Source organism: Aedes aegypti, chromosome 3, assembly GCF_002204515.2.
Source record: "Aedes aegypti strain LVP_AGWG chromosome 3, AaegL5.0 Primary Assembly, whole genome shotgun sequence".
NCBI lineage: Eukaryota > Metazoa > Arthropoda > Insecta > Diptera > Culicidae > Aedes > Aedes aegypti.
In genome coordinates, this window is record NC_035109.1 from 107,606,954 (window position 1) to 107,631,020 (window position 24,067).

The 24,067-nt window shown below is 38.8% G+C and overlaps 2 protein-coding genes across 2 annotated transcripts in view; one reads left to right on the top strand and one right to left on the bottom strand.

Moving 5' to 3' along the window:
* The window catches only part of LOC5570152 (putative fatty acyl-CoA reductase CG5065), a 52,769-nt gene extending 40,849 nt beyond the window's left edge, over positions 1 to 11,920 (top strand). Inside the window, exons 3-5 of the mRNA XM_001658904.2 lie at positions 10,617 to 11,159; positions 11,230 to 11,487; positions 11,549 to 11,920. Of these exons, the coding sequence (XP_001658954.1) occupies positions 10,617 to 11,159; positions 11,230 to 11,487; positions 11,549 to 11,720 (973 nt within the window). The 3' untranslated portion in view covers positions 11,721 to 11,920. The remainder of the gene's footprint in view (positions 1 to 10,616; positions 11,160 to 11,229; positions 11,488 to 11,548) is intronic.
* Positions 11,921 to 20,916: 8,996 nt separating this feature from the next.
* Positions 20,917 to 21,981, bottom strand: LOC5570153 (heme oxygenase 1). Its single transcript, XM_001658905.2, has 2 exons — positions 21,741 to 21,981; positions 20,917 to 21,663 (listed from the first exon to the last, which is right to left on the bottom strand). The coding sequence occupies exons 1-2, from the start codon at positions 21,823 to 21,825 to the stop codon at positions 21,047 to 21,049; spliced, it is 702 nt and encodes a 233-aa protein (XP_001658955.1). The 5' UTR covers positions 21,826 to 21,981; the 3' UTR covers positions 20,917 to 21,046.
* Between the last annotated feature and the right edge of the window lie 2,086 nt (positions 21,982 to 24,067).

Sequence of the window (24,067 nt, forward strand, 5' to 3'; positions counted from 1 at the left end):
AATACCGCTATTTACTAAATTAAGGGTTTCTGAGTCCATTGCCATTTTCAGAAATATCATGACACGTCTAGTTTTCGAGATATTGACTGTTGAAAATGCGAAATTTGACTATTTCAGCCAACTTGCATGCAAGTTTGCCAGCTTGTACGGCAATTTATTTGCTTAATTTGCAAAAGAATTCAAACTTAATGTATAAAACAATATTTATCAACAAAGTTTATAATATTTTCGATAGTCAAGTGTTATATTTTGGTGGTTCAAAAAAGTATTGTGTTTTGCCAAGTAAGAGAAACAAAGAATTTTATATGAAGACGGAAAGCATGTTGAAAAAATCGATTTAAACTAAATTTTATCGTGAAATTTTAGCTAAATCATATCTAAATTGAAAGTTCGAGTCCTATTAAGCATGTTTGGTAGATTATATTATAAAATAGTTTGATACATCATACTTTAAATTTCATGTAAACATCAATAAAACCAGTGTGTTATTAGGGTGGGGCTTATTTCCAAAAATCTTCCGTAGTCAGGATTTACAAAGTGGAAAATAATCATCGGTCCCAAAATAACATCCTGTGAAAAAATGAGAATTTTTGGTGAAGGTTTAGAGGTGGCGCAAAGGGCGTAAGTGCAGTTTTACCATTTTAGTGAACTCTGAAAAATTTTGGTATGCTTTTTAGCTTGTTTTGGTGATTTTAAGACCCTTAAAGACAAAAAATCACCTCAAAATTGCGATCTCCACTCCTTTAGATGATATTTGACGAAATATATATTATGCATGCGGTTTTTGGCCCTTGAATAGGTTACGCTGGCTGATTAATATGAACCCGAATAAGCATATGAATACAGGAGATAGGCAAAATGATTGAGATATGCAAAATTTTGCCCAAATTCAAATGCTTATAACTTTATGAAAAGTGGATGAAATTGGATGCATCTGGAAGCAGTCGACGGCAAATTTGGTCCAGTTTTAGGAACTTCCTTGGCCATGCATATTGGCCACTGGACACCGGAGATGTTCCGGATTTTCTGAGGTCATGTCCAAATGTCATTTTTTCTGTCGCTTGTATTTTTGTGTGGTGTAAAGTTAGATAGATGTTTGCAATTTTCCTAGAAACTAGAACTAATAGGAAGTTGAATGCCACCGGACGCATTAAGATTGGTTGGAAATCTTCAGAAATATGACCATTTCCGTAAAACTGGTTCCGGAAAGCATGGTCAGTCATGTTTGTATTTCCAATCATGTAAACATTATCCGGAGCTATATCCAAGTGGACATCAACCTTAAAAATGATGTTTCCTGCAGCGTATTCAGAACCATTAGATGCACAGACCACTCTATAGAAGGTTCCAGGTGCCCTGGGGGAAGTGGTCAATTAGGAACATATCTGGAACCATATCAATATGGGCATCAAACTTCATGATTTTCAAAGGTTATGCTTTCCGAAGCATTTCCAGCATCACCGGCTGCCATAACCACTTTATAGTAGGTTCCAGGTGCCCCGGGGGATGTGGCCAATTCGGAACATGTCCGTTCATCTGTTTAGAATCACATTCTACCATAAACAGTAAGATCCATGTGACTTGGAAATTGGCGAGCATTTTCAGAACCACAAGATATAATAATCACTCTATAGTATATTCCAGGGGCTCCTAGAGATGTAGCCAACTCGAAACATGACCTCATCCCCCAGGGCCCATGGAACCTACTATACAGTGGTCATATAAATAAGTTGCGCTGTAAATACTTCTATTAGCATCACCTTCGAAAATCTTGATGTTTTTACCCATATTGATGTGTTTTCGGACATGTTTTGAATTGGTCACATCCCCGGGGCACCTGGAATCTACTATAAAGTGGTCATAGCAGCCGGTGGTGCTGGAAATGCTTCGGAAAGCATAACCTTTGAAAATAATGAAGTTTGATGCCTATATTGATATGGTTCCGGATATGTTCCTAATTGACCACTTCCCCCAGGGCACCTGGAACCTTCTATAGAGTGGTCTGTGCATCTAATGGTTCTGAATACGCTGCAGGAAACATAATTTTTAAGGTTGATGTCCACTTGGATATAGCTCCGGATAATATTTACATGATTGGAAATAGAAACATGACTGACCATGCTTTCCGGAACCAGTTTTACGGAAATGGTCATATTTCTGAAGATTTCCAACCAATCTTAATGCGTCCGGTGGCATTCAACTTCCTATTAGTTCTAGTTTCTAGGAAAATTGCAAACATCTATCTAACTTTACACCGCACAAAAATACAAGCGACAGAAAAAATGACATTTGGACATGACCTCAGAAAATCCGGAACATCTCCGGTGTCCAGTGGCCAATATGCATGGCCAAGGAAGTTCCTAAAACTGGACCAAATTTGCCGTAGACTGCTTCCAGATGCATCCAATTTCATTCATTTTTCATAAAGTTATAAGCATTTGAATTTGGGCAACATTTTGCCTATCTCAATCATTTTGCCTATCCCCTGTAGGTGGGGAGAACTCCTATGCTAGTAGAATGAAACAAAGAGCAAAGAAGAATGAGAGAAAGAACAAAGAACACAGAAGAATGTAAGGTGGGGTGAGTTAAATAGGTGGGAGGGTGAAATTAGTGATGTCTTAAGCGTAACTGAGGAATCTAGAAAACGATGATTATATTTATTGACTTCATTTTTTTTTTCTCGGGGATGGGATTCGATCCCAGATCCTCAGCGTGAAAGGTGTGTGTTCTAACCACTACACCAGGTCCAACCCCTTGACTTCTATTTAATATTACCTACTTCAGAAATATTCCGAGCAATTTCTCGGGGGGAGCACCAATTTTTTAACCATCTCTAGTTTTCGACCCATGTATACGATTTTATTGGAACTTATTGCAACTTTATTGGACTTTATGTAAAAATTTCAATAACGGCTAAAATGTCTTTAATCCCATGCGAAGTTTCATCATTATTCTCCTGGTAGATATAGATAAAAGCACGTCACTTTACTGCTTTAGCTTAATAATCGTTTGGTTGTTTTTTTTCTGAATGATGATAGCAATATATCGAAAGGGACCGTTGCAAAATTTACACCCTGGAAATTCAGCCTCACGCAGTATCTATTAAATTCATAACTAATTTATATAATTATTTATATATACATACGACATCCTGTGAAAATTCCTTTATGTAGCTCTGTCCTAAAAAATATGTTTCAGAACTGTGACGACTTAATTTTGGTTTTATTTGAGAGGTTTTCAACCTGAAGTGCTTTATCTCTTGCACCCTATAGAAGCTCGTGCACTAATTTGAATTTTGACTACCGATTTTTTTCCTTCTGCTGTTGTTTGTACACATCGATTTCAAATACAGATGTAGAACGATGTATTGAACTTCATCTGCATTTTCGTTTGTCCGAAGTTATGTTGAAAGTGTTGTGGCGAAAGTGAAGTATTGGAACCCCAAACGCAATTAATTGCTGAAATGGCATAATAATCCAGAAATTCCTGTGGAAATTCTAACAAGAAGTGTTATTGCTGGAAAGCAAAAATGGATTTACCTAATAAGGATATATCGTGTGGGATCAAAATCCGAACACCTAAGAAATGAATCTAAACCCTTCCACTTCATATAAAACTCCTTCTATTTATATGAAGTGTACGGATTTTGAGCCTGTATGGATTTGGGCCCCTCTGTAATTTCTTTCAGATTATAAAAGCAATTGCTGGAGTTATATCAAACGGACATTCTAAAATACTAAATGAGTGTTAAACTTGCATATAATCACATCTCATACATCCAACCGAGATATTTTCACGGCTCTATAGTTGATTCTAATATAATATCATCAGTTACACCCTCCCCCCTGTTTAACCCACCCCACCTTACATTCTTCTGTGTTCTTTATTCTTTCTATCATTCTTCTTTGCTCTTTGTTCCATTCTACAAGCATAGGAATCCTCCCAGCTATTCTTATTCGGGTTCATAGTAATCAGTCATTGTAACCTATTCAAGGGCCAAAAATCGCATGCATAAAATATATTTCGTCAAATATCATCTAAAGGAGTGGATATATCACAATTTTGAGGTGATTTTTTGTCCTTAAGGGTCCTAAAATCACCAAAACAAGCTAAAAAGCATACCAAAATTTTTCAGAGTTCACTAAATGGGAAAACTGCACATACGCCTTTTGCGCCACCTCTAAACCTTCACCAAAAATTCTCATTTTTTCACAGGATGTTATTTTGGGACCGATGACCATTTTCCACTTTGTAAATCCTGACTACGAAAGATTTTTGGAAATAAGCCCCACCCTAAGTGTGTTATGCAGCTTTGGCGACCTGTAGCTAAAAATTGTGACGTGCTGGAACATTTCTGAGAACGGCATCGGATTCAGCAACCTAAAATCTACTAGAGACACATAGTTTGATCCTTAAGACACACAAAAATGTCATTTTTGTTACGCTGTGTAATTTATGAAAATTTTACAGCTGGACTCCTATTCTCATGAATATAAAATCATGTTATGTATTGGGTAATTCATCCAATTTTCACACACAACTTTCAAGTCCATTGAGAATCCTTTAGATACCCATCATTTCTGAAATTTGGGATCATAAAACAAAATGAAATGGACTTTTATGCGTATAATACAGCTGTTTTTTTTTTTTAAACAATGGCGTGAACGAACGTTGTTGACTATTGTTGGATCGAGTGTTGTGAAGTTTTTTTTGCGTTGAAGAATGTTTATTTCTATGAAAATAATGTTCAATTCAAGAATCATGTACGGTACGATATTGACAAACATTCTAAAACAGCTTGAAAGTTTGTTAGGATGCCTAAATTACATCTCCAAACCAGATTTCACCAACACAACTCGTACCAATGAGCTCATTTTGTTGAAATAATTCAGTGTCTGTTACACGGATAAAAATCTGATCCCCACACCATGATTTACAAATCATGAAATTCATAAATTGGTTAGGTCATGATATCAGGATCACAAATCATGGTTCCTGGAGTCATAATCATGATTCCTCATAAGCGTAACATCCAGTGTGAAAACACTAAGCGGCGCACTTTGCTTCATCTCATTCGTATCGATCACTGTTAATTCAAGATGACGAAGCGGTTGAGTGGTAGAGTACGTGGCTCGCAATCGGAAGGTTCTTGGCTCGAATCGAATCTCAATGTACCGTCGATGGGGGTGACAATGGGTCTAGGGGGTGAGATTGGGTCAAAACGGAAAAATATGTTTTGTTAAATATTTCAGCTAATAACGCTGATATTACTAAAATTAATAATTCATATGTTAGGGAACATATTATTACACATAATTCATAACAATATACATTTTTAGAAATAGTAGTTTTTGTGTACTACATCAATAAACTTGCATCTTGAAACTAGATAAAATTTACAACATTAAATTTCTCCTGTACAAAGTATCACGCATGTACTCTAGCCTCTATCCTTGTATTAGTAGAATGTTGAAAGTCTTTTCATTACACATCACAGTTATTTTCCGGAATCTGTTAAAATTTCCCACATAAAAATCATTTTTTTCGGTACGATGTCTAAAACATTGAAAATGGGGGTGAGATTGGGTCAAGCAAGAACAATAGTAAATGAAATTCCAAGTCCACTTTTTTGACATTTTACGGTGCCGGGTGTTCTCTTTTTTCATTAAGATGTGTTTATTCTTTCTAAACAGCATCTCTGAAACATCAAACAAGTCTACTTGAGTATTCCGTGCATTGAATAACAATACAACGCATTTTGACAACTTCTCAAACCAGCAACTGTGTTTCGTGCGCAGCGTGTTTTATCAAAAGGGTGTTTTTTTTCTAAATTTGATTATTTATCAGCGTTTTCATATTATAGAAACATCTCACGGAAGTACAAATGAGTTGGATCGCTGAAATACTGGGATTATGACGTCAACTTCTGCCTGAAATTAATTGATCGTGGAATGTCGTACCGAAATTTAACTATTTGCGAAAGTTTAAAATAATCACTGTTTCAGTACACATTTGGGGAAACTGAAGGGGCTTTATAGCAATGGGGATGAGACTTCGGAGACAATTTGAGGGAAAACCAAGAAAATATATGTAAACTTGACGATAAATGTTGGGTTTTCATATTTTTTCTCATAGCTCTTCAATTTTCAGTATAATCTTTCTTTTAAGTGGATTTATCATACTTGTGAAACATCTTAGATATCTTTTTGTCTTGTTTGCATCGTTTTTTGTCAATATTTTTCAGTTGTGAATGGTTTTGAAATCATATTCTCAAAAACAAGTTATTTCAATTACAGTGACCCAATGTCACCCCCTCTATGGGGTGAGATTGGGTCATTTTTCATTCACTTGTGGTGCCGCTGTGAATAAATATTTGTCTTTAATTTTTTGAACAGTTGCTAATGTACCATCAAAGTACATACACACCAAATTTGAAGTTTATTGGAGTTAAATTGCGATAGTTATTCAAAAAATAAATCGCACATATCCCTTTTTGACCCATTGTCACCCCCAACGACGGTATGCTATTTTTAACTTTTTTTTATTTTGTCGATCATAAACGGATGCGCGACTCAGCATTTTTGGTATTTGAATCATGATTCCGAGCAATCAGCTACAAAAACCTAACGCGTGTGTTGCGTTACGGCAATCTGACTCATGATATCATGAGTCCAAATCATGGTGTATTTTCATAAGACGAAAACACGCTGGAATCATGATATCATGAGTCATAATCTTGTTTTTGGGTTCTGATTTCTACCCGTGTAGACATCAGGAAACTCCTTCTTACATACGCCTCAAGTTTTCCGCGAAATTCTTGATTTTTTTAATTATTTCCAGCAATATAGTTTTCTTTTTCAAATTTGAAGAGCATATTCGTATTCAGGGAGCCGGAATTCAGTATGTAGAGTAATTTCAAAAACTCACAATAATCGCATTGACAAGTGATGAATTTCACCCCGAAATGGAATTCCCCCAGTTTTTATTTTAGAGATTATTTTTAGCATTTGTTGAAAAAATTCTGTACATGAGCCAGCGCGGTTTACCGTCGTACTTGTTTTCCTGTATTTAGTTGTTTGGCATTGACAACATTAAAGAGAACAGATAAAAACACACCATTTCAACCGAAATTACGATATTTTTGAAAACCTATTAATGTGATGTTACTTCAAACTCTCCCATATTTAAATTACATAGTTTTATAGATCTTCCTTAGCCGAGTGATTATAGTGCGCGGCTTCAGAGCAAAGCCATGTTGAAGGTGTCTGAGTTCGATTCCCGGTCGGTCCAGGATCTTTTCGTAATGGAAAATTCCTTAACTTCCCTGGGCATAGAGTATCATCATACCTGCCACACGATATACGAATGCGAAAATGGCAACTTAGGCAAAGAAAGCTCTCAGTTAATAACTGTGGAAGTACTCATTGAACAGTAAGCTGAGAAGAAAGCTCTATCCTAGTGGGGACGTATTTTCAAAAAGAAGTAGAAGAAGAAGAAGGAGAAGAAAGAGTTCAAAAGACATGGAGATTTAAACCATGGAACCATTGTGTCTCTTTCAAAGCATTTCTGTTTATTTTAAAAATTTGCGAAATCTGATTTGGCGATGTCATGTGTAAAAACTGTGATAAATTTATTCAATTACGTTATTTATAAAATTAACAATCCCGGAAATGATTAGAGATAGAAGGTTTTTGAAAACCGGGCTAAAAATATTCGAATAAAATGATAAAAACTGATATTTTCAAAAGGCTTGAAAGTGCGGAAATATGGGGAAGAGTTTTATGCTGTAACGGATAGATAACATATGTAAGTTTCACACTGTGGTCGAAACTTTGCCGGATATTGCCGTATAAGATAACTTTTTCAATACTGAAGTTTACGAAAAATGACTAAAACTTTGTTGTGCAAAATTGCCTTGAAAATAAACAAATACAAAATATTTTTTGGAAAATTTTATACAGAAGCTCTTTATGAATATAACAAAACGTTCAGTAAAAAAATGATTATTTTGGCATAAATGTTCACATAGAAACAATAATTCTGATTATATTATATAAAAAAAATTAAAACACGATTAAAAACCTGCTTTTTTGAACTCTTTCAACATTTTTTCAAAGTTGTTTGATGTATTTTCAATGTAGCCACAACATGCGGCATACTATTAGCTATGTTTAAAAAATATAGCGGGGTCAAAAATCTCATTTTTTCAAAATCGAAATTATGGCTACGAATTTGTTCTAGGTGCTCCTCTGTGCGCTGTGTAATAGCAATCGCAACAAAAATGTTGATTTTTACAGCACGAGCCTTTGTAAATTTTATGTAACTAATGACAATTCAGGACATGCACAGATTATTTATCGTCCTCTTTTCCAGATATTTCAATATTTTTACTTCACATCAATAAACAACATTGTTCGTTTAATTTTTGATCATTTGTTTTTATTATTTCTTTTATTAACACTTCTACTACAATGGCATAATTCACTTACACCAACTGCCATGCCTCAAAACAGTTGGTACGGTATTTACAACACCCTGTATCTTAACCGTTTTTCATTCGATTTGCATCACTTTGGATCCTATGGATTTTTCCAGCCATTAATGTAGTGCGTCTACTAAGCCTGTTGATAAAATAATGTATTCTTGAGAACTCAAAAAGTCGGAGATAGTCTTATGATGAATGTGATTTGTTAGAGCCATTCTTCGTTTATCGCGGTGACTCCTTTATATAAGAGTACGAAAATGCTTCTTCCGACATTCAACTGCTTCTCATACAAAAAACTATAATGAATTCACATAATTGTGTGTAATACAGAAAATTTTGTTTTCGATTTGAAAATGAAATCCAACGAAAAATTGGGTTGTCATTTGTAGCTTGCATTTTTTGTAACCTTTAATTTTATTGCAGGATAACAATCTCGTTTTCAATGAAGATATTTAAGTACATGTTCAATAGTTTCCCAATAAAACAAACTACAAATCTCCATAAATGTGCGTGTAATTCAGGATATTCAATATATTGATTCGAAAATACAATCGCCTCGCAGTGATCTTTAGTTTTATTGCTGGAATACAATTGTACAATCAATCACGGATTCAATAATGATAACACAAAGAACATATTCTATTCTATTCTATTCTAAGTGCTTGCACAACCAATATTAAAAAGCATCCTGCAAATACCGGAATTTATTCGAGTATTTTCTTGTAAGCATTAATATTTGCAGCATATCGGAGATATGGCACAAACACTTAAATGTCCAGGCCCACTGTGCAGACTTGGTCCAGACAACCAAAATATTTGTATAACGAAATCAACTGGAGGATTTGTATGTGCAAAATTTCACTTATAAGATGTCGAGAAAAGGCCTTCTACGTACAAAGGTGGAGGCGATATGTGATGAATAATAGCATACAATGCGAGCGTTTAAATTTTCTTCCGAACTAACCTGTGATCTTATGCGACTTAACGTATGATAACAAGTGTTGATTTGACAGCTGCTACGGATTCTTTCGATTTATTTTGTACGAGTGAACGGGACGATACAAAATGTACAAATAAACTCAGAAAAAAGCGTTTTATGCGAAGAAACTCATCAATCTGACGATTTTATCCACCGTGTTTTGCGGGTTCGATGTATGTTGTATGAATAAACGAGTTATTACGTGAACTTTTATGCGACTTCTGGTTGTCTGGGGGGTTTGAAGATAACTCTAAATATTACGGTGATCAAATTATCCACGTATGAATAACATGATAAATGCAAATACAGTTAACTCTCCCTTACTCGATATTGAAAGGATCATCGAGTTAGGGAGGTATCGAATTACAGAACACAAAACCAATGCAACTGCGATCCAAGGGACTCCACTGTTGATCATTCATTATGAAATTATAAAAAAATGCAGATGTATTGTGTAGTATTGTATGTGGTGCGGAAAATCGTTCAAAATAAATAATTCACGCGTACAGTATCATATGGGCGTAACTGCAGTGATCGATTTCTCTTCATCGATTTTCTCTTTAGCTAATTACTTGACCGGGCGACTGTATTCAAATGCTTTTTTTCACTCAGTAGAAAGTACTCATCGTCCTTCGTCGTACTACACCGTAAAATGTTACGAAAATCAATTTAATTTTTTATAATAATGCAAAGAGAAATCGATCACTGCAGATACGCCTGTATGATACTCAACGCGAGAATTTATTCACTATTTTCATAATGATAGATTTTTGTTCATAAAATAGGATTTAAAAGTGCAAAACATGTTCAACGTTCAATGTTCAACTTCCATACTCGTGGGTATATTTCGTTTTGAACAGACTCGTAAAACACGAATTATTCCGATCCATTTGTATCATAATATTGCCAATCATGGACCGATACAGATGTGAAGTTTTTCTTCGCTTGCTTTGATCGTGCATCGAAATCAATTGAGAACGAATTCTGCAATGCCTGGTTTGTATATTTTTGTGGAATGACCCATATGAAATCAATAGATTTTCCTATATTTCTGAAACCAGCTAAGCCGAGCGGTCTGAAAACAAAATACAATTATAAATGTGAACAACACAAAAATTAACACTTATAAACCTTCTCGGTATGTCGTTTCAGCCTACTCAACAACTTGCCCAACACCTACGCCTACACGAAAGCCCTGACCGAGGGCCTAGTCTACAGCTATCGGGAACGGTTCCCGATAGCCATTGCCCGCCCAACGATCGTTGTCGCCGCCTGGAAGGAGCCCCTGCCCGGATGGATAGAGGGAACCAACGGCCCGACGGGTCTCATGATCGGTGGTGGACGTGGCATCATCCGAAGCATGCACTGCAATCCGGATTACGAAGCGGATCTCATGCCCGTAGATATGACCATGAATGCAATCATTTCCTTCGCCGCGGAAAGAGTGAATAACCAAGAACGTGATATCATGTACTGTAACGTTTCAGGGGCTAACGTGAACCCCATGACCTGGGGTGAAGCCCTGGAAACCGGAAGGAAAAAGTTCTACGATAATCCGCTATGTTTTGCGTTGTGGTACCCGGATGGCTCCATCAAATCCAACTACTACTATCACACGTTGTGCGTGATTCTGTTCCACTACCTGCCAGCCTATCTGATCGATTTCCTACTGATCGTACTGCGACGGAAACCATTGTAAAGTTCGATTCGTAAATGATCTCCAGTGGAACAGAAATTCATAGTATTGTTCTCTTACCATTCACAGTATGATCAAAATCCAGAAACGGATATCGCAAGGGCTGGAAGTGCTCCAGTATTACACCACCAAGGTTTGGATATTCAAGAACGACAACATGCGGGCCATGTACAGTCGCCTGTCGGAAGAAGATCGGGAAAAGTTCTACTTCGACATGTCGCACGTGCATTGGCCCACGTACTTCCTGAACTACATCATGGGCGTTCGGCAGTACGTCCTGAAGGAACCTCCGGAAACGCTGCCAAAGGCACGGAAATTGTTGAAAAAGTAAGAAAACCGAATTCATCACAGAGAAATGTATTTCTGATTGGGTAATTTACCATTCCAGGTTGTACATCATGGACAAACTCGTGCAGGTTATGATCTACACGATGCTCCTGTGGATGGCCTATTGCTACTGGGATGTCGTGATAGGTGCGATCCAGTTCGTTTTCGACTCCGCTATCGATGGCGTGCGGAAAACAATCACTCCGACAAAGGCGCATTCCATGAGGATTTAGAAGGAAAAAAACCCGGCGACTAGAATTGTTAGAAATGATATTATCAATAGTAAGCAGTAAGATTAGTGTTATATTGTGTTTGTTCACACTTTCTGTCAAGTAGCGTGTAGATCGTTTAGCCTTTCCTGTAACATAGCACCGCAAATCACCGTTTCAATATTTGTAATATAATAAAGTGCTCAACTTCTCGGTTCACCCAATCGCATTTGTTGAAAATTACGTTTTTCCTATAGGCATAGTAAAAGTGAGTAATCTATGTAGGGTAATTAACATTTCCAGAGCTCCTTAGATTTATTTAAGTTTTATGGGAGTTTTATGACGGTCATGTTTAATGCCATTGCCAATAAGTGTTATGGAATACTACGGTGATGGTTTTGTAAACAAAATCAAAGTTTTCATTTGCCTAAATCGGAACCGCTCTAAAATTTAAAATTTCATTTGATTTAATTCATTTCATTTAATCATTTTTCTGATGATGATTGGTTGTAGCAGGTTTTTTATATTATTGGTAACTATTTTAATGCAAGTCTCTAAAATGTTTTTTTTTTATGCAAGGTCTCTAATTTAACAAAAAAAGTCTCTAGTCACTTCTTTTAGAGACCTTTTCGCGATTATTCTACAAACTCTTCAGCAATTTCTTCCCGAGGAAAAGTTTCAGGAATTCTCCTAGAAATATCCTCAGAAATTTCTTCTGAAATACTTTCAAGGGCTACTCCAGATATTCCTTTGAAAATTTCTTTCAAATTCCCTACCAATTATTCCAGGAGTTCGTTCGAAAATCTATCCAGTGATTTTTCGAGGGATGCTCATAAGAATTTCTCCAAAATTTATCCAGAATATCCAACATAATTACCTCCAATTATTTACACAGGGATTTTTTTCTGAAAGTTTTCCAAGACACAAGATTTTTTTCACAGATTTTTACGCCAATTTTCCATCGATTTCTCCAGTTGTTACTGATCATTCAAAAATTTTTTAAGAGATCTGCCAAGAAACTAGGATTTTTTTCCAGGAGTTAATCCAGGTACTATTCTTTTAATAACTTTTCCAGGAATCCATCAATAAATTCGCTTAGGGATTCCTAATAATGTTTCTCCAGAAATGTCCCTAAGAATTTTTACAGCATGTCATCTAGGGACTCCTCTTGTCGTCCCTTCAAATATTTCTTATGTGTAATCTGCATGATTTCTTTGAAATTTCATTCAAGGCGTCACACCTGCAAATACTACAACAATTATTTTTGCAATTGCTCCGACCATTCCCATACAAGTTTCTTCAGAGATTCCCTTCGCTATTTCTTCCATAAAACTCTGCTGGATTCGATGGCATATATTTTCATTATTTATCTCAGCAATTTATCATGAAAATCCACCAAAATTTTCTAGAGGTTCAAAAAGTTATTTAAAACATCATGCAAGAGCTCATTAAAAACAGTTTCATCAGAGATTACATCAGAGGTACGTTAGGTTTTCGTTTAGAAATATTTTCTGTTTTTTTTCAGAAATTTCTCCAATGATTTCTAGAAATTTCTTTGACGCTTTTCCGGATACATCCCTGGAAAAAGAGGTGAATTTATTAAAGAAGCTCATTAGGAAATTTTCAAAGATGAAGAATCTGACGTTATTGCTGAAGGTTTTCTCAGTGAAATTCTTGGTTGAAATCTTAAAGAAATCTCAAACGACTATTTTGAAGTGAATCTTACGAGATCAATGGAGGCATATCAGAAGTATCTAGGACGAAACCTCATGGATATTGATGAAAAATCATTGCATTATTTTTTGAAGGAATTTCGTGAAAAAAAATTCTGGTGCAATCTCTGGAACAACTTCTGCGGTTATCCTCAAGGTGAAAAGTTCCGTATATGATCGTAGAAATTTATTCGCGAGGATTTCAACCGTTATCTGTCTGTCTGCTTTGTGCCATTATTTGAACCGAAGTACACATGTACCGGGTTCGGTTTGATACACTGGTAAAGAGATGAAGTGCGTTTGCGGTTCAACACAAGTTTCAAGGTTCAAACCAAAGTTGCACATTGGTTCTGTTCATGGGAAGACTGGTTTTACCTGTTAAATAGTTCAAAAAGCGTGGGAGAGGAAGCGATGCTTGTAATACCCATAAAGCTGGTAAAATTAATAGCTACTCCTTTTTCATTGTCCAGCGTCTCTCGAGGAGCTCCGCAGCTTGAAGGTTGAAGCGCCTTTACCTTACCAGTCAGGCTAAGGCCTGGGTGGCCTCTGCTGTACGTAGGAGACGTCTCCATTCGACTCGGTCCATGGCTGCCCGTCGCCAGCCACGCATTCTGCGAAGGGTCCGCAGATCGTCCTCAACTTGATCGACCCATCTTGCCCGCTGCGCACCACGTCGTCTTGTGCCGGTCGGATTGTTTTCGAGAACCATTTTCACCGGGTTGGTATCCGACATTCTAGTGACATGCCCGGCCCACCGCAGCCTCCCAATTTTTGCGAGGTGGACAACGGTTGGTTCTCCCAGCAGCTGGTGCAATTCATGGTTCATCCGCCTTCCCCACGTTTCGTCTTCCATCTGCACTCCGCCGTAGATGGTCCGCAACACCTTCCGTTCGAAAACACCAAGGGCGCGTTGATCCTCTGCACGTAGGGTCCATGTTTCGTGCCCATAGAGGAGTACCGGTCTAATCAGCGTCTTGTCAACTTCGTGCGATGGCGAACTTTGCTCGATCGGAGCGTACTGCGGAGTCCAAAGTAGGCACGATTTCCAGAAACGATGCGTCTCTGGATTTCTCTGCTGGTGTCGTTGTCGGCGGTCACCAGTGAGCCCAAGTACACGAATTCTTCGACAACCTCGATTTCATCACCGTCAAAATGAACTCGAGATGGGGGGGCGTGCCGTGTCTTCTCTTGAGCCCCTCGCAATCATGTACTTCGTCTTTGACACATTGATGTTCAGTCCGATTCGCCTAGCTTCAGCCCTTAGTCGGATGTACGTGTCCGCCATCGTCTCAAAGTTGCGTGCAACAATATCAATGTCGTCGGCGAAACCAAGTAACTGAACGGACTTTCTGAAAATCGTGCCACTCGTGTCTATCCCCGCTCTTCTTATCACACCCTCTAAAGCAATGTTGAACAGTAAACACGAAAGGCCATCACCTTGCCGTTACCCTCTGCGAAATTCGAAGGGACTCGAGAGTGTCCCTGATACTCGGACTACGCACATCACTCGCTCCATCGTCGCCTTGATCAATCTTATCAGTTTGTCCGGGAAACCGTATTCGTGCATAATCTGCCATAGCTGTTCTCGATCGATTGTATCATAGGCCGATTTAAAATCGATAAATAAATGATGTGTGGGTACATTGTATTCGCGGCATTTCTGCAACACCTGGCGGATGGCGAATATCTGGTCCGTTGTTGCTCGTTCGCCCATAAATCCTGCCTGATATTGTCCAACGAATTCTCTAGCAATTGGTGATAGACGGCGGCATAGAATTTGGGAGAGTACCTTGTAGGCGGCGCTCAAAATTGTGATCGCACGATAATTGGCGCAATCCAACTTGTCGCCCTTTTTGTAGATGGGACACACGACACCTTCCATCCACTCCTCCGGCAATACTTCCTCCTCCCAAATCTTGGAAATAACCCAGTGCAGCGCTCTTGCCAGTGCATCACCACCGTATTTTAGCAACTCGCTCGGAAGTTGGTCCACTCCAGCGGCTTTGTTGTTTTTCAACCGTCTAATCTCCGTTTCTACCTCTTGGAGATCTGGAGGCGGAAGTCTTTCGTCGTCCGCGCGTGCTCCCAAAGTTATTTCCGTGCCACCTCCGCTACTGGCAACATCACCATTAAGGTGCTCGTCGTAGTGCTGCCGCCACCTTTCGACCACCTCACGTTCGTTCGTGAGAAGATTTCCGTTACAGTCTCTGCACATGTCGGCTTGTGGCACAAAGCCTTTGCGCGAACGGTTAAGCTTCTCGTAGAACTTCCGTGTGTCTTTAGCGCGGAACAGCTCTTCCATCGCTTCGCGATCTCGTTCTTCTTGATGGCGCTTTTTTCTTCGGAAGATCGAGTTTTGTCTGTTCCGCGCCTGTTTATACCGTGCCTCGTTCGCTCTCGTGCGGTGTTGCAGCATTCTCGCCCATGCTGCATTCTTCAACTGCTCGCATTCGCCGTCGTACCAGTCGTTTCTCTAATTCGGGGCCGCTGGACCTAGTGCTGCTGTTGTGGTGCTACCTATGGCGGATCTTATGTGCCTCCAGCCATCTTCAAGAGTGGCGGCGCCAAGCTGCTCTTCCGTTGGTAGGGCCACTTCCAACTGCTGCGCGTATTCTTGTGCTACTTCTGAGTCTCGTAGCCGCTCGATGTTAAGCCGCGGCGTTTGGCTTCGACGCGAGCTGTTCACCGTCGAAAGTTTTGAACGCATACATACAGCAACTAGATAGTGATCCGAATCTATATTCGCACTGCGGTATGTGCGAACATTGGTAATGTCAGAGAAGAATTTTCCGTCGATTAGAACGTGGTCGATTTGGTTCTCGGTTAGGTTATCGGGTGATCTCCAGGTGGTCTTATGGATATCTTTGCGGGGGAAGAAGGTGCTTCGGACTACCATACCACGAGAGGCTGCAAAGTTGACGCATCGTTGGCCGTTGTTGTTAGATACGGCATGCAAACTGTTCCGCCCGATCACCGGTCTGTACATCTCCTCTCGTCCTACCTGTGCGTTCATGTCGCCAACAACGAGTTTCACGTCACGCGGAGAGCATCCGTCATAAATCTGCTCCAGCTGCGCGTAAAACGTCTCCTTCTCGTCGTCGGGTCTCCCTTCGTGTGGGCAGTGTACGTTGATGATGCTGTAGTTGAAGAAACGGCCTTTTATTCTCATCTTGCACATCCTTGCGTTGATCGGCTGCCACCCGATAACGCGTTGTCGCATCTTGCCCAACACTATGAAGCCAGTTCCTAGCTCATTTGTGGTGCCACAGCTTTGGTAGAAGGTAGCCGCTCGATGCCCGCTTTTCCACACCTTCTTTCCAGTCCAACAAAGTTCCTGCAGCGCTACGATATCGAAGTTACGGGGATGTAGTTCGTCATAGATTATCCTGTCGCAACCTGCGAAACCAAGTGACTTGCAGTTCCATGTTCCAAGTTTCCAATCGTAATCCTTATTTCGTCGCGTGGGTCTTTGCCGATTGTTCCGGGTCGTATTATCTCCTATGTTATTCGCAATAAGGTTTTTTACGGGTGGCTTATTGGGCCTACGCCAACACTCCTGTCTCGCCGGAGCGCCATCGTGCCAGCTCTGTTTAACGTCCCAACTAACACTAGGACGATCGCGCTGATAGGGCTACCACCTTGGATTTAGCTATGCGCGATTCAGCATTTCTTACTCAGCCGCTGGATACCAGAACAGACGCTGTTTGAGCCGCACCTCCTGGCGAACAGACGCTCGAGACGTACCTCCTCAATCGAGCTGATGTCAGAAGGACAACAGTGCCCAGGCTGCACTACCAGCTAAGTATGCAATCCTTAGCTGGCGGTCTTTGTCATCGTTTGACCCGTGGAAGCGTGAGGTAGGAACTTGTGAGGACCAGAGCTGTGTTGAACGCTCCTTCCTAGTTGTCGACTCACCGTTTTGCAGCCCATCTGTTGAAGCGCCCATCTAGCGAATAGCGAGTCGTGGGTTCGATCCCCACCGGAGCACGTGGTTTCTTTTCCCAGCTTTCAATTTCAATTTCTACATTTGACACGTGTTTCGTCGTGTACATGTACACTCCCGTGCATAAGTTTGGGTTCACCCCCTTAGAAACAAGCAAAAGTGTTCAGTACATATCTCTGTGATTACACATCCAATTGAAACACTCTAAGCCGCATTCGATGGGCAAAGAGTTATTCTTACTTCGTATGTATTTTTCCAAAAACATTCTTAGAACTTTTTGTACTAAATTTTTACATAAAGTTGTGACATTTTTCAAAAAACACACTGAAAAATTAAATCTAATTTCCTCAGCAAATCAAATCAAAGTGTCATTAGAATCGTAATCTTATATTCTTTGAAGAGACCCCACTAAATTTTGGTGGAAAAATCTGGGAAGTTTTCAAAATCAATGCAACAGTCAGTCAAGTCATCGTGCAAAAGTTTGGGTTCACCCCTCAGTATGTATCGTGCAAAAGTTTGGGTACACGCTATTAATTGCGTTCGAAAAAGCTTTAAAATATTAAAATCGGTTGAAAAATGGCAGAGATATTGACAAAAAATATGTGCGTGCGGCTCAGATGAACCCTAACTTTTGCACGATTTGCATCATACTGAGGGATGAACCCAAACTTTTGCACAGTGACTTGACTGATTGTTTCATTGATTTTGAATACTTCCCAGATTTTTTCGCCAAAATTTCGTGAGTGTACTTCAAAGAATATAAGATTACGACATTATGATTTAAAATTTTAGTCGATCCAATGTTGAGTAAATTAGGTATGATTTTTCAGTGTGTTTTTTGGAAAATGTAACAACTTGAAGTAAAAATTTAGTATACAAAATTCAAAAAATGTTTTTTGAAAAATACATACGAAGTAAAAATAACTCTTTGTCTTTCGAATGCGGCTTAGAGAGTTTCAATTGGACGTGTAATCACAGAGATATGGACAGAATACTTTTGTATGTTTTTTAGGGGGTGAACCCAAACTTTTGCACGGGAGTGTAAATTTCAAGACGTCAAAACCTTATAACAGCAAGACTCCATGGGCGGGAATTGCCTACAACTTGATCATTAATTACTGTAACTGTGCAAGCATTTATCTTGAAAATAAACTGTTTGACCCATCATTTTTAATATTACTACTTTTTTAAATACATTCAAACTATCATGTTACAGAGTTGTGTTTGATCCTTCGACCTTGACGCTTGCTCCTGCGGGAGCCGGCGATGAGGGCAAGATCAAACATGTCGCGCATCGGTCGAGTGAAGTGAAAAAGTGCCGCGTTCGATTAGTTCTTTTTGATCTCTCTGACGCTTGCTCCTGGGCAGTGCGTCAAGAAAGCCTGAGCAGTCGTCAGTTGTTTTCCCTCTCGGGTCACGCACCTATTTTCTCGAAGTGCTTTTATATAGCCGAGCAAACTGAGCTGAAAGTGGATTGTTGCTGCTCAAGGATGACGGATCAATTGGTGAGCTCGTTTCGTGCTACTATTTCTAATCTATAAAATATGTATGACTGCACCTTTAATCGTTACAACGGTGAGACGTGAATATGATTTTTCAACAAACTTTGAAAGGTTCGTCACTGTGAGTGTCGAAATAAACTCTGATTCATAAATTATTTATGTCTATTTTTTTTCAAAACTCTTTTTTCATTTTGCCTTTATTTTAGTAATTAAAAAAAAAACTTTGAATGGTTCGACACTACAAGTATAGACTTACGAAAGGTTCACTTTATTCAAAAAACTTTGAAAGGTTTGTCACCTCAAGTGTCGGCATAATTTTTCTCTACATAGATATTGTTCATATAAAATGAAAATATTATATTTACATATAAGCATGTTTATATTTCACAAATAATTATTTATCATGGTCTAATCGCTTATCAAAGTGAATCCTGTGACCCAACGATCCTCCCCATTAACAAACATCCCTCCCAGTAACCTTTGTGGAGATGCAGAGGCAAACACGGTCTCCAAATAGCAAAGGTTACACACTAACATTCCTTCCCCCAATCCCACCTGACTGCAAGGACGTGGCCGGCGCCGTTATTGACCATGTATAAATAGAGGCACTGAATTATGCACACTGAAGAAGATTATGGCCAATCCCAGACGAACTTCTAGTTGATTCTTTGTGCATTTTCACTGACTTCGTTCAATCACGGAATAGCAACCATTGATATGTGTAGTCAATCTAAGCTAAGCTAAGCTAAGCTACATACAAACTATCATGTTACATTCCAGAAATTATCACATAAATTATTTGTTTTAATTTCCTTGTAATCCTCTAATGGGACTGTTATGCACAGTGTTGTGAAAAACTCAATTTCACATAACTCACGCTTGAGATTTGTCATGCGTGAGTTGTCAATCACGCAACTCAGCAGTCAAAAAATCATGGATGAGTTGGTTCACCTTTTTGACTTATTGTCTCGTATTTCCACAGTTTATCCTCACACGGCAATAATTTCTTGTTAGTCTGGTAAAATTATAGTAATCCTTTCTAACGGAAACAACAACATTCGGGTTTCACGAGTTTTTGACGGGTTTTGTGACTGAATCATTTTTTACGGTTTGAGTTGATTGAGTGATTTTACATCAAAATCTCAAGCGTGACATTTGCGAAGCAGATCTCTAACGAGTTTGCTCTCACTGGAGAGCGTATTGATTGAGATTTGAGTGTGAGTCTATCAACACTTGTTATGCGAGTACTTTCAAGTGACAATTTTGAATATGATTTCGGAAAGTTCACTAAAAATGAACACTACTCATGAAGCTAACTCAAAAGTGGTGAAAAATCATGTGGGACTGTTATGCGAGTATGGGCAGTATGATTATAAGTTTTGCTGGCAAATTGCTTGTCAAGGTGAAAATTTATTAGTAGAAGGTTAAAAAAACACCAATATTTCAACAAGAAATAACTAGGAAACTTATGAAGCGTTTGCAAAACTTTTTGTTACTGGAAGCACAATCTTTTCTTTAATTAATAAAAAAAAACAAATGTTTCTGGAGATCGTTCGGAATCTAACTAAAAGAAAGTTCATAGGGAGACTTACGGCTTCAGCAGGCTATTATCGGCAACCAAATTTCAAACACCAGATACACAGTATTTTTCTATCAAAACACATCAATGAAAATATTCAGATGATTCTTTGTTCTGCCCGCTTCCCGCTAACGAGATTTTCGAGACTGAACAAACAATATCGCCAAAGATGTCATCAATTCAAATGAACACGCCTCAAAATGCGATTGATTTGGAGCTGCCGAACAGATTCGCCTGTAGCGTTTATGGGAAAGTTGCCGAACAGAATGAGGCTGCCGATAATAGTCACACTGACAAGGGATGTTCGCAGCGTTGTAAAAACGTTTCCAAAAGCATTTTGACAAGTCAATCGGTGTGAATCGATAGAAGATTGAGCAACGCATAAATGTAAACAGGCAAACACGGAACTTGTCTGCTGATGTCCGAAAAAATTACAAAAGAAGCGCGACATCGGCTTAGACTGCCGAGAATACGTAAGTTCCCCTACTAAAACCAGAAAAATACAATTATAATATGGAGTTAATTTTCGCTTCCATCTACTAAAGATATTGAACTACTAGTATCCAATATTTATCACATTTTGAACAGTTTCCTGTTTCAATTGTATTCTAATATTATTTTAAAATAAATTGTTTCAAAACAAAGTATAGAATTATCAAAACTATAACATAAACTATTGTTTTAATATTTGCACGGTTAACTCCCTTGACCGTTTTGATTATTTCATTGTTCATTTCGAACACCTTCCGGCTTTCGTCCATCATTCGCTTTCGTGTGTCCTCGTCCAAACCGTCGCCAAACTCATCGATGGTTTTCCTCATTTTTTGCTTCAATTCGTAGATACTGTGCTCCTCAAACGTCGTCAACGCTGCGCCTCTAGCACCGTTTCCATTGGCAAAGGGATTGAACTTCTTAGTAAAGTTTCTTCGTTTCTGTAAAATCTGACCCCCAGAAAGTAGTCCCATGTACAGATGATAGACATAAGCCACCAGTAGATTGGGATTTTCCCCTTGCAGCTGCTCGAGATGTTTGATGTAATCGCAGACTTCTTTGCGGGGCTGGTGCTTGGACTTCCAATCGGCACCCAAGTAGAAAGTTAAATCTTCTTCAAACTGTTGCGTTCGGTGATATTCCTCCGGCAGGAAGTCATGCGATACATTTTCCTCGAGATATTTGAAGATGTCGTAGAATATTAGCAGACCTTCCGCCCACACTCCACTGTCATAAAGGGCTACCGAAGATTCAATTGATGAAAGCACAAAGAATAATTCTTAATTACGCAGCATAATCTGAAAAGAATACACTTACCGAAAGCAAGTTTTGCATTAACCAATGCATCGCTAACGTTGTGAATGTCCCGTGTAGCTACGCGCATTTCCTTTGTGAAAGACATCGTTTCCCGTGCGCCGAATGATGAAAACAATAGTGCGTACAACAGAAACCGTTATTCTCTCCGTCTGGGCCGATGTCTGGATTGATTTGGCTGCGATAACAAAAGATCAGCTGGTTGACGATGTTTCGGTCGATATGAGTAACTGTTGTTGTTTTGGCTTTTTTTTATGAATGAAAACAAACCGAGAGTCAGGAGGGCGATAATGAATGGTGACCAATCGAAATGGAACGAACATTTTGGCATACACTGAAGGAAACTATCATACCCCTATTCTTGTTTACGTTAGAATGCTTTTCCGATCGAAAACCGTTTTGTATTTCCGTTTATGCCAACAAACGTTTTGTTTTGATTTTGTACGATAAAAGAGATATGTCAAGGGCCCATTCGCAAATTTCATAACGCTCTAGGGAATGGGTGAGTGTCCTTGAGGCGATACAGCTCATACAAAATTTGTAGAATATTCGTACAAAAAGCGTTACGAGGGGGTGGGTGGGTGTCAAAAATGACCATTTTTGGCGTTATGAAATTTATGAATAAACCCCAAGGTGTTGGAAATCAGCTGAAGTGCAAAGTCGTAAATACAAAAAAAAAGAAAAAAATCTCGATAACTCTATCAAATCTATGTAAGTAACACTCACATTTCATTTATTTTTCGCATGCATGCTCAAAACTTAAAGAAAAACGCATTCAAAAATTCACATTCTCTATCATTTTACTCAATACTTTGATAATAAAATGATACAACTACTTATGACCTGGGTGGGACAATCAAGACATGCTTCCGGACAAACCTTTAAAATGTACCATTTCTGTATGCATTTAATTTTAATTTTTAAGCTAAGTGTGCTGTTTCACTCAAGAAAGTAAATAAACTCCTCGACTGAATGGGTTCAAAAATTCAGCGGCTCTCGTAACTCGGATGGAGTGAAAATGTGATTACGGAGCACTTTGCTGGATTGACGACTAGTCGGTTGAGATCACACCATCCAGCGAAGACGTTTATCTGGTCCTGGAGATAACGGCAATCGGCAATTGAGCATATTCGCAGAAACATTTTTCGGTCGTCAGTGAACGTCAGTCGACGCCCTTCCACAACAAAGTGCACGTCGTTAATATACAAAAGGAAAATCAACGGACCCAGATGACTGCCTTGCAGTATGCCTGATGACGCGTAAAAGCAGGGTGATCGATATTCTCCTAAAGCTACCACTAATTGATATAAAAGGAGCAGTATCACCATAGACTTATGTGATATTTATGTGACCATGGCAACAAGTGAATACGGCACCGCTCAAACGTCAAATTAATGAACTCGTGCATCGGTCCATAGTGAACCCGTGCATAAGTCCATTGGACGTGAGCAAGGTTTTTATATTGACAGGTTTAGCAATCTAAGCAGTCAGTGGGTGCGAGGTGTGGTTAGCAGCGGGGAAGGTGGAAGTGACAGCTGGCGAGCTAGCTGGCTGGCGAGTTTGTTTATACTGGTTTTCACTCTACCGATTCTATAAGGTTGTTAGAGATTGTTGACAACAACAAACATGGTGAAGTGAAAATTTTCTCCTGCGTCCATTAGCCTGTGTGTCGGTGTTAGTGTGTGTTTAATTAAAAAATACATTTATTCCGGTGTTGAAGATATGTAAGTGAAATATGTTTTCATACAGAACACTGGCAGACGAAGCATGGACTGTTCAGTGTTCGTTTCAGTGTTACCACAAGTCAAAAAAGTTGGCAAAGGAATGCCGGAAATGTGTACCTATGTGTGAGTGGAAAATAAATGTTCTATACTTTATAATGTCCTGCTCCAGGAATGAATAATGGAATAGAGAGAAAATAGTGAAATGAAAAATAAATACTCAACCTACAGTGGCCCAATTTCATATTCGTACAGGATACTGTTTGCACATCAAGCTAGTAAAAAACTATTAAATAAAGTATTGAGCTACAAATACTTTATCCACATTGAAGGTAACAGGTGTTATCTATTGTTTGTCAGTCACAAAATGTTTCCATTTACATTCATCTTTGGATTAATAGAAAAGTATTGAATTGATGTCTAAAATTCACCCAATTCCATATTCGTACACCTACCAAGATTCATACGCACAACGTTCAAAACTAAATTTAGAAGCTCTATTTGATTACTGAAATGCTTTATTATGATGTTCAGATGTAGTGAAATACATTTGGACAATTTATTAGTGGACATACATGAAATTTAGGTAAAGTTATGAGAAATGCCAGT